General features: G+C 37.7%; 1 protein-coding gene across 3 annotated transcripts; it reads left to right on the forward strand.

Annotated features, from left to right (window-relative positions):
• The first annotated feature begins 39 nt into the window (after positions 1-39).
• Positions 40-11,363, forward strand: pus10 (pseudouridine synthase 10). Of its 3 annotated transcripts, none has more exons than XM_051703979.1 (19): positions 40-243; positions 2,270-2,399; positions 3,171-3,398; positions 3,560-3,646; positions 3,722-3,756; positions 3,843-3,954; positions 4,048-4,109; positions 4,924-4,969; positions 5,302-5,346; positions 6,751-6,815; positions 6,901-6,986; positions 7,073-7,198; positions 7,282-7,338; positions 8,287-8,363; positions 8,877-8,932; positions 9,281-9,398; positions 9,505-9,647; positions 10,794-10,893; positions 11,075-11,363. In XM_051703979.1, exons 2-19 carry the CDS (start codon positions 2,274-2,276, stop codon positions 11,111-11,113), a joined length of 1,608 nt encoding a protein of 535 aa, XP_051559939.1. In that variant the 5' UTR covers positions 40-243; positions 2,270-2,273; the 3' UTR covers positions 11,114-11,363. The 3 variants fall into 3 exon arrangements, with proteins under 3 accessions (XP_051559939.1, XP_051559940.1, XP_051559941.1); XM_051703980.1 differs by having other exon boundaries at positions 2,273-2,399; XM_051703981.1 differs by lacking the exon at positions 5,302-5,346 and having other exon boundaries at positions 41-243.
• Positions 11,364-11,435: the final 72 nt, after the last annotated feature.

Here is an 11,435-nt window from a genome sequence, read left to right on the forward strand (position 1 = left end):
GATGATGACGTCGACGGGTGTCTTAAAATACGCCATGCTGGACAGATGCTGCAATAAGTCTGCAACGCCACCACATTAGCATACAAGTTGCTTAGACTATATTATCACTGCGGTTTGTATGCTTTAGGATAACTTTGATTTACATGTATGTGTAGTTCGATATTGTGATCTGTTTTCATAACACGTGTGCTTGACTTGGACACGCATGGAAGAAGCCGGTGTCACTGTGATCTTGTAATAAAGGTAAGCTAGAGGAAAGCTTTTGTCTGACTGAACATCTCTGCGCGTCCTAAAGGAATCAAATAGGATCTTGGACTGAGTGAACTGAAATTCTGGGGAACAGCTGAAAATAGAATTAATTTTAGTTCACCTTATTTGATTCCTACAGGATTCCCATTAGGATCGGTTCCAATGTATGATCTAAATTCCGTTAGTATTCCTTTAGATTTATTGACAAGTTTGTTTATCTCTGGCTTCTGTGTGATATGTGATGCATTTACTGTTTTTTAGTGAGACATTGTCACCTTATTATTTACTCACACTCATGCCATTCCAGATGTGCATGACTTTCTTCTGCAGAACACAAATGAAGATTTTTAGAAGAGTGTTTAAGCTCTGTTGGTTCATACAGTGCAAATGAATGGTGACCAGAACTTATAAGCTCAAAAAAGCACATAAAGGCAGCATGAAAGTAATCCATACGACTCCATTAGTTTAATCCATGTCTTCTGAAGCGATATGATAGGCATGGGTGAGAAACAGATCAATATTTAAGTCATTTTTTACTATCAGTCTCCAATCTCATCCAGCCCTCCTCCTGTTTTTTGTTTCGTTTTTTTTGTTTTGCAAATATGATTGATTTATTCTTTTCGTTTCCTTTATCACTTCCTTTTTTCTTTCGCCTTCCTCCCCAGTAGGTGGCAATATGCACGAACAATGTGAATGGCCAAAAAACAGACTGACTGACTGTTGAAGTTTAGTTAACAGCATTTGGGACATAATGTTGTTTTTATTTTATTAATTTATAAATTTTTTGATTTTCTCCACAATTTGGAATGCCCAATTCTCAATGCGCTCTAAATCCTCGTGGTGGCGTAGTGACTCGCCTCAATCCGGGTGGCGGAGGATGAATCTCCGTTGCCTCCGTGTCTGAGACCGTCAATCTGCGCATCTTATCACGTGGCTTGTTGGGCGCGTTACCGTGGAGACATAGCGCGTGTGGAGGCTTCACGCTATTCTCTGCGGCATCCACACACAACTCACCACGAGCCCCACTGAGAATGAACCACATTATAGCAACCACGAGGAGGTTACCCCATGTGACTCTACCCTCCCTAGCAACCGGGCCAATTTGGTTGCTTAGGAGATTTGGCTGGAGTCACTCAGCACACCCTGGATTCAAACTCGCGATTCCAGGTGTGGTAGTCAGCGTCAATACTCGCTGAGCTACCCAGGCCCTCATTTCGATTTAATTTGTAAAAAAAAAAAGAAAAAGAATAGAAAGAAGCAAAAATCGCATTTACTGTGAGGCACTTACAATGGAAGTGAATGGGGCCAGTCCATTAAATGCTAAAATACAAATTATAGTCACATGACATAAACCGTATTCATGGTAACATGGTTTTAGTGTGATAAAATCACTTACCTTATCTATGTAAAGTTATATCCAGTATTACAACTTCTTACCTTCTAATCCCAGTATTGGATATAACTTTACAAATAAAAGGTTAGTAAGCGATTTTATCACACTAAAATCACGTTAACATGCATATTGTTCACGTCTCGTGGCTCTACTTTTGAAACGATGAGTATTTTAGTGTTTATAGATGGCACCATTCACTTCCATTGTAAGTGCATCACTGCAACCGCTTTATTTTTTAATAAAAGAGGGACGACTAGAATTTATCAACATTATGCCAAAAATACTGTTGATTGAGCGTTACCTATGTCTCTTATATTTCAACTAGAAAGAAATGTGCGTTATTCATTTGTTTCTGTTACTAGGGAGTTATTATGTTTGATATAATATTAAAAAAAATGGAGTGGTTTCAATTTCACCCATAACCAGGCAGCCCATCAAATGATCTTATAACAAGAAAGGCAGAAATACTGAATAATGATTTTGACATAATATCTGCCTATTTGCTATTTATTTGTTTCAGTTTGTATTTACACTACGTATTTGGATATGACTGTTTGGAGTGCTCTTTATTCATACTATGAAGAAAACAAAGAGCATCATTCTGTCTCTCTCTCCCTCTCTTCTCAGCAGTATGCTTTCCCTCAAAGAGAAAGATCGACCCATTGTAAGAAAGCTGTTTGACGCTGGCTGCTGTGCGAGATGTGTTCTCCGGTTCTGTTGTGTAGGAACCTACTCATCTTACAGACAACCCTACGAGGTCACTCTTAACCTCTGTTAAAGCACTGATAGAAAAACTCTACTATATATGAATGCAAAACATTTTGAATGTGTTTTGTATTAAAGGGATAGTTCACCCAAAAATGATAATTCTCTCATCATTTACTCACCCTCATGCCATCCCAGATGTGTTTAACTTTCTTTCTTCTGCAGAACACAAATGAAGATTTTTAGAAGAATATCTCAGCTCTGTAGGTCCACACAATGCAAGTGAATGGGTGCCAAAACTCTGAAGCTCCAAAAAGCACATAAAGGCAGCATAAAAGTAATCCATGTGACTCCAGTGGTTAAATCCATGTCTTCTGAAGTTACATGATAAGTGTGGGTGAGAAACAGATCAATATTTAAGTAGCTTTTTTTACCACAACTATCCACTTTCACGTTTGTTTTTGGCAATTCACGTTCTTCGTGCATATCGCCACCTACTGGCGGCACTGCTCAATGGTGGAGATTTATAGTAAAAACGGACATAATGTGAATCCTGTTATCACCCACACTTATCACATCACCTCTGAAGACATGGATTAAACCACTGGAGTCTTTTATGTGCTTTTTGGGGTTTCAAAGTTTTGGTCACTATTCACTTGCATTGTATGGACCTACAGAGCTGAAATATTCTTCTAAAAATCTTAATTTGTGTTCTGCAGAAGAAAGAATGTCACACATCTGGGATGGCATGAGGGTGAGTAAATGATGAGAGAATAAATTTTTTTTGGGTGAACCATTCCAGTAATGTTCGTTTACTTTGTAGGATATACACAGAGAGCTTTTCGCCTTCATCGGCGAGGAAAACAGCAAGTCCCATGATGCATCTGATCAGGGTCAGTCCGAGGACCCACCGAGCAAACGCATGAAAATAGAAGACAACGGCAGCCTGGAAGATTCTGTCACGCCAGCAGAGCCAAAGACAGTTTCGGATATTTGTCCAGTGTGTCTCGGAGTACTGCAGCACTTCTGTGATCACACTTATGCCAAACAGGTACAACGGATTACTGAGCATTCAATGTGAAAATCACCCATTCAATTCAGTACATTTAAAGGAATAATTCACCCAAAAAAATAATCATTTACTCCTGCTTTTCCAAACGCATATGAGATATTTTGCAGAATGCTGCTCTCACTGTTTTTATTTGTCTGCAGGTGTCCGATGCTGTGAAGAAAGAGCAGTATGAGTTTGACCGTCTGGTGCTGACTGTCTCTCTTCCTGCTCAGCTCTCCGTCCGAGAGGTCAGTCACACTTCCACATGTGACCGCTGTATAATGTGACTTATTATAATAGTCTCTCTCTCTGTCTTGCTACAGCACTCTTGCTGGTTACACATCAAACGGGAAGTCAGGTACGTGCATTTGTGAGCAGCACATGTTTGCCTTCAGTGCTTGCAACCGGTGTTTGCTAGAACCTCATGAGGTGTTGTGTTTCCAGGGAGAAGAGCATGTGTTTGGGGAAAGATGATGTCATCCAGGTGAAGGATGCCTTCAAGTGGGCCGTACAGGGAAAGATCGGCCAGGATCTGGGCGCTAATGTACTGGCCAATGTAAGACTCTCCTTTGACAGTGTAAACACGGGAGTATTTTTCCCTTTTTCTCTTTTTATTTAGTCCATCATCTGTCTGTTCTCTGATCTGTAGAGTGCGTTTGAAGTGAGTGTCGGGTTTACACACCCAGAAACAGATGAAGACTGTCATTTTCTGTAAGTATTCGAAGAGATGGATTCATTTGAACAACAACAAAAAAACTGTAGGGCGATATTTGGGGTGGGCGGGGGGGGGGAATTATGCTTTAAAAATGTAAAGAGAGGTACAAAAGCTGTTTTATTGTTCTAACATGAAATAATTTCCATTGAATATGGATTGGATCTGTTGAATATTTCCAAAATTTTAAGAAAGCAACAATGAAATGTAAATACAAGAAGAAGAAATATGTTAACACGATGCTTGATGGGGGGGGGGAATTGATGGTTGATGTTGGGATATTTTGCACTTTTAAAATTTTAGTGCATTTGTGTTTTTGTGACTCACATTTAACATATTATGACAGAGCTTGACAAATTCATAATATGCACATTTGACATGCTTTAATTTTTTGGATTTAATATTTTGGCAGGTATTTCTTATTTTTATGATACATTTACTGCATTATATAAAGTTTATGTAATTAATTATAAATAAACCATCTGTTTTTCATATCTGCATTTTTGAGCTTATCGGTATGCCGATGGTTAATAATTGGCCTATAAATATTGGTGGCCGATACGTCAGTGCATCCCTAGCGTTGGAAGAATAAACAAACCAAAATCCTATTTTATAAAATGGATAATTTCTCCTCGACATTCTGAGTGGATGAGCCGCTATTGAAGCCTTTGTACAATGCAGACAAACGCACACCTGCCAAAAATGATGCCAAAAGAACAATCCCTTACCTGTGGTAAAAGCACTGTGTTGCACAGCGCCTCACAACATATTGCTTTAATTTATGCAGATCTTGTCATTCTCTCTCTTTTGCAGGGCGACCATTTGTCCAGACTGTTTCAAACCCACCAAAAACAAATTGGTATGATTGTTGTCTGTAGTAGTAAACAAAAGTTTTCATTGTCTCAGAATTGTATTTCTTTTGTGCTGGTGTAGTCAAGCCGACATGGGTGAGGAAAAATAATATTAACCATTAATATCATAGCCTAACATGTTATGATCTAATTAAATCCTGTTGAATATAATCAAATCCCACCTCACATTATTTCCCACAAAAAATTCAGTTTTAATCAGAACCAAGTCTAATTATGCAAATTGTGCATGTGTTGTAATTAGGGCTGTTGAATTAACGTATAAATTCAGCGCGATTAATTATGTAAAAAATAACTGTAATAAGGTATTTTCTTACCATAGGAGCCATTCAAGCTTGAAGTACCACCTTGTTTTCAGCAGGGGGCAGTAAGCAAAACTCCAGCTGTGCAGGCAACAAACCACATGTTGTTCAATGATATGGAAATAAACAAATTGCCTTCTAAAGCCACTTTTAGTATTGTCTTATCAATGCTTTACTCGTTTGCCACAATAATGTTATGTATATTAATTATCTGAATTATATTTTTTGAATATGTTTTAATTATTTAAATATGACTCTTCGTAATTATTTAAAGGAATATTCCGGTTTCAGTAGAGGTCGACCGGGCCAGTGTTGAGAGGGTTTAAAGGCAGAAATGTGAAGTTTATAATTTTATAAATGGCAATTGCATGAATTAGTCTGTTAAAACTCATGTTTTATTTCGAGCTGTAAAGTTGTTTAAATTGTCATTTGTACAGTCGTTTTAGGGTTTGTTGACATTACATCGTCATGGTAACGAAGTTGTAAAATCGGCTGTAGCTTTACACAGAAAAGGTTAGTAAGTGATTTTATCACACTAAAATCACGTTAACACGCATATTGTTTACGTCTTTTGGCTCTACTTTTGAAAAAGTTAGTATTTTAACGTTTACGGATTGGCCCCCATTCACTTCCATTGTAAGTGCCTCACTGTAACCGCAATTTTTTTTTTTTTTCTCCTCTTTATTGCCCAATTTGGAATGCCCAATTCCCAGTGCACTCTTAAGTCCTCGTGGTGGTGTAGTGATTTGCCTCAATCTGGGTGGCGGAGGACGAATCTCAGTTGCCTCCGCGTCTGAGACCGTCAATCCGCGCATTTTATCACGTGACTTGTTGAGCGCGTTACCATGGAGACATAGCGCATGTGGAGGCTTCACGCTATTCTCCGCGGCATCCACACACAACTTACCATGTGCCCCACCGAGAGCGAGAACCCCATGTGACTCTACCCTCCTTAGCAACCGGGCCAATTTGGTTGCTTAGAAGACCTGGCTGGAGTCACTCAGCACGCCCTGGATTCAAACTCACGACTCCAGGGGTGTTAGTCAGTGTCTTTACTCGCTGAGCTACCCAGGCCCCATTTTTTACTTTTTTTAAGAAAAGGAGGGGCAAGTCAAAATAAATTTTTGTGGTAATCAATATAATGCTACAAGTGCTGTTGATTGAGCTTAACTTGTATTGAACCCTGAATATTCCTTTAATGATTATATTCCAAATCATTTTTATTTGTGGGCCTTTCTCGACTAATATTGATATATACGATTAATTGCGATTAACTCGATTAATTAATCAGCATATCATGTAAAAAAAAATAATCGATTGACAGCCATAGTTGTGACTGATGTTTCACGTCAAATTTAAACACTTCGCTGGATCCACCTTATTAAATTTATGGAAATGAATATGCTTTGCTCTGTGTTCAAACATTTTGGAGATTAAATGTAATTGTAATCTTTCTCTGTGTCCCTCAGTCTATCTTCACCAGGATGGCGGTGGTGAAAGCTCTAGAAAAGATCTCTGATGAGAAGTTTAGCAGGTCAGTGTTTTGAGTTTTCTTCCGCACGTTGGTATGTTGGTATTTTTATAATCTCTGGTTTTGTGATTTGATTTATTCTATACAGACATTACCCCTGTCCACCGAAGAAACCAGAAACTACATGTACAGCACTGGACACCACATGTCTCCACAATTCTGTCTTTATAGCAGGTACATCCAAACCAGTACTAAAACTTAAGATTACAATGTGTTGATAGGTAAACAAATACAAAGTCTCTCTCTCTGTTTGTCTGCAGGTCGGTATAATAAGTTTTCTCGGGAGCTTCCACAGACACCGTGGGTGATAGATGGAGAGAGACGGATGGAGGGATCCGTGGAGGAGCTGATCGCTGCTCCTCTCCTCTTCTCGTTCAGAGCTGACGGTGAGTGTTTGTGAATGTGATTCTTGTGTCAAATGATCTTCAGCATGCAGTAGGAGGTTTACTGTTATCTCTCTTGCATTCAGGTTTTAACTTCTCATCATCAGGACGAGAGGATGTGGACGTGAGGACTCTTGGAAATGGTAAAAAAAAATAAATATATATATATATAGATTTACATTTACACACACACACACATTCTTTCTGTTTGGTTTCTTAAAAGGAATATTCCAGGTTCAATACAAATTAAGCTCAGTCGACAGCATTTGTGGCACAATGTAGATTACCACAAAAATTGGACTCGAAATAGAAAATTTTAAGCGATTTTATTTCACGAAAATCATGTTAACGCACAAATTGTTTGCATATTGTAGCCAAACTTTTGAAACGGTGAGTATTTTCATTTATTTTTATGTATTTACAAATTTTGTATTTTTTTAGAAAAGGAGGGACGAGGGGGCCTGGGTAGCTCAGCGAGTAAAGACGCTGATTACCACCCCTGGAGTCGTGAGTTTGAATCCAGGGTGTGCTGAGTGACCCCAGCCAGGTCTCCTAAGCAACCAAATTGGCCCGGTTGCTAGGGAGGGTAGAGTCACATGGGGTAACCTCCTCATGGTCGCTATAATGTGGTTCTCGCTCTCGGTGGGGCATGTGGTGAGTTGTGCGTGGATGCCGCTGAGAATAGCGTGAAGCCTCCACACGCGCTATGTCTCCGTGGCAACGTGCTCAACAAGCCACGTGATGAGATGTGCAGATTGATGGTCTCGGACACGGAGGCAACTGAGATTCGTCCTCCGCCACCCGGATTGAGGCGAGTCACTACACCACCACGAGGACTTAGAGCGCATTGGGAATTGGGCATTCCACATTAGGGAGAAAAGGAGAGAAAATCCAAAAAAAGAAAAGGAGGGACGAGTCAAATACATTTTTGTGGTAATCAACATTATCCCACAAACGCTGTCGATTGAGCTTAATTTGTGTTGAACCCGGAACAGTCCTTTAAGTATTGCCGAAATGGTGTAATATACAGAAGCGGTTATGTAATTGTTTTTGGAAAGATATTTGTTATATTTGTCATCTGTGTTCCTCAGGTCGGCCTTTCACTATGGAGTTGTTGAACCCGCACCGAGCTAAATTTAACACAACCGAGATCAGACAACTGCAGGAGGTAAAAACCTTTTACTGGATCCAGTAAACTGCTGTTTTACTCGCAATTCTTTGGGAGCCCAAACACATAAAGAGCATCTCTCTTATGACCTTGTCACACCAAATACATATTTTTAGCATGAAAACCATACATGACAAGATTTTAAAAGAAAACTTCTCCACCCAGCTAGCACATATACGTCTCTGAGATGTCTAAGATCTTTTCATCTTTTCACAATCTAATTAACATCTGCTAAACGTCTTAAAAAGATCAGATTTACAAACAATATAAATCATAAATGTCTCAAAAGCATCTGTTGTCAAATTGACATCCGAGAGGAAATGTCTTATAGACATATTGCAGATGAGCAAACAACATAAAAAATACATTTTCCAGATGTAAACACACATGACAAATAGTTTACAAATAGTCATTTTATCACTTATCATCAAACATGAGCTCTCTCGGTCCTGGCATAATGAACATTTACATTTTCAACTTTATGGATCTGTGCATTTCTCTCCTGTCTTGCAGACGATCAACCAGTCATCTGACAAAATTAGAGTACGAGACCTACAGATTGTCACAAGGTGTGTGTGTGTGTTACATATAAGCCCAAACCCTTCCAAGATGTATGTAACAAACTGCAGTTTACTCACCCTTGTTGATCAAAATCTGTATGACTTTCTTCCATGGAATAAAAAAAGGAGATGTTAAACAGTTTGTAAGTTTCAAGTACAATTCACTTTCATAGCATCTTTCTTTTTCCATACAATGAAAGTGAATGTGACTAAGGCTGACATTCTCCATAATGTCTCTTTTTGTGTTCCACGGCAGAAAGTCATATGGGTATGGAACAACGTGAGTGTAAGTAAACGATGACAGAATTTACATTTTTGGGTGAACTGTCCCTTTAAGGTGTGCATGTGTTCCTGTAGGGAAGCAACAAGTCGCATGAAAGAGGGCGAAGAGGAGAAGACGAAATCCTACAGTGCCCTCATCTGGACACACAAAGTCATCTCCAGCACTGATCTGGAGTTTCTGGGAAACATCAAGGTGTTCAATATCTGTCCATAATCTTAGATACCTGCACAGGGCATCAGTGAAACAAGAAAAGAGAGGTACTGATTACTGTTGTCTGTCTGTGTTTGTATGTGTGTAGGACTTGAAGATTGCTCAGAAGACCCCGTTGAGAGTTCTTCATCGCCGGCCGCTGGCGGTCCGACAGAGACTCATACACTCTATGAGTGTTTCTTACCTGGACACACACCATTTCACCTTAAAGCTCTGCACACAAGCTGGGACGTATCCTTAGACACACACACATATTTGTTTATATCCTTGTGGGGACTTACGACTCACAATTATTGTTCTAAGATTATGGAAGCCCTTTTCCGGCACGTGAAATAAATGTGCTTTGTTATGCCATAATAATGAGATTCATATTTATGTGTTAAATAGTCATAATTATGAGATTCAAAGTCATAATTTTGAGATCTGAAAAAAAAATCTGAATTATGAGATAATTCATACTTATGAGATAAAATGTTGATTATGAGATAGAAAGTCATAAAAATTAGATAAAAGTTATAATTATGAGATGAAGTCAAAGTGAGACAGTAAGTCAGAATTATGAGATAAAATGTCAAAATTGAGAGTGTCAGAATAATGAGATGCAAATTCATAAATATGAGATAAAAAGTCAGAATTATGAGATGCAAATTCATAAATATGAGATATAAAGTCAGAATTATGAGATAAAATGTCAAAATTGAGAGTAAGTCAGAATAATGAGATGCAAATTAATAAGAAATGAAGTCAAAATGAAATAGTAAGTCATAATTGAGTAAAAAAAGTCATAATTTGAGTCATAATAAGAATATCTCAGAATTACAAGATAGTACATCTTAATTATGAGATAAAAAAAATCATAAGATCTGAAGTCATAATGAGAATATCTGAATTACAAGATAGTAAAATCATAAGTGAGATCAAATTCAAAATGAGATGAAGTCAAAATGAGATAGTAAGTCATAATTATGAGATAAAGTCATAAATATGAGATACAAATCAGAACTGTGAGACAGTTAATTATAAAAGTAATAATTATGATAAATATGAGATAAATATGACTTTGAATCTAATAATTATGGCTTATCCTACAATTATGATTTTTTAAAGTCATAATTAGATAAAAGTCAGAATTATGAGGTTGTAAATCATAAATATCAGATTAAAAGTGAAAATTATGAGCTCAATATGTCTTTAAATGAAATACTAATGGCAGAGGAGTTTATAATTATGACTTTTTATCTCATAAATGTGACCAAGTATCTCATGAATTATCATAGCACTATTTGATGTGGTGGAAATGGGCTTCCATACAAAGCTAATTATAAAACTAATATATAATGATACTGAAACTTGGTTTTCCTTTAATGATTAAACTAGTTACATAAAAGAGTTTGTGCACGGGGACTTTGGCCGCACTAAACCAAACCTCTGTGACCTCATGAAAACTGATGCTGATATTCTAGAGCTGGACGTCGAGGTCAGTTTCACTCCACGTTTTTTTTGTTGTTTTTTTTTAAATGCACTAAATATAATTTTTGTGCAAAAGTTTTGCATTTGATAAGGTTTGAATGCAGGGTGGAGGTTTTTCAGCTTTAGTTGCACTTTATTTCATTTATAGTAAGATCACTAAGATTTCTCCCACCTGTTTTTTGTTTCAGTCAGTAGATATCGACTGGCCTCCTGCGATTCCAGATTGACTTTCCATCTTGAACCGAGAATTACGGAGGAATTCTGGGGAATTAAATTTAACACACAAAAAAAGCCACACAATCCAAAAAAATAAATAAAAATATACCCATTCCAGTTTGAGAATAGCTCTGAGTTTGTCAGAATTATATATTGTGCTTTTGTTAGTTTGACAGTTATATTTGTAATGGCATTTGTTGCATTATAAAACCAATCCTAATGCATTGTATTTTGTTAATAAAACAGCCCGATTTTGTTTTAGCTTGTTATCGTCATGTTCCTCTTTCTTAGTGTAGCGGCTTGTTTTGTAGTGTAATTGTCACATAGAAAAGT

The sequence above is a fragment of the Myxocyprinus asiaticus genome, chromosome 8 (genome assembly GCF_019703515.2).
Source record: "Myxocyprinus asiaticus isolate MX2 ecotype Aquarium Trade chromosome 8, UBuf_Myxa_2, whole genome shotgun sequence".
Lineage (NCBI taxonomy): Eukaryota > Metazoa > Chordata > Actinopteri > Cypriniformes > Catostomidae > Myxocyprinus > Myxocyprinus asiaticus.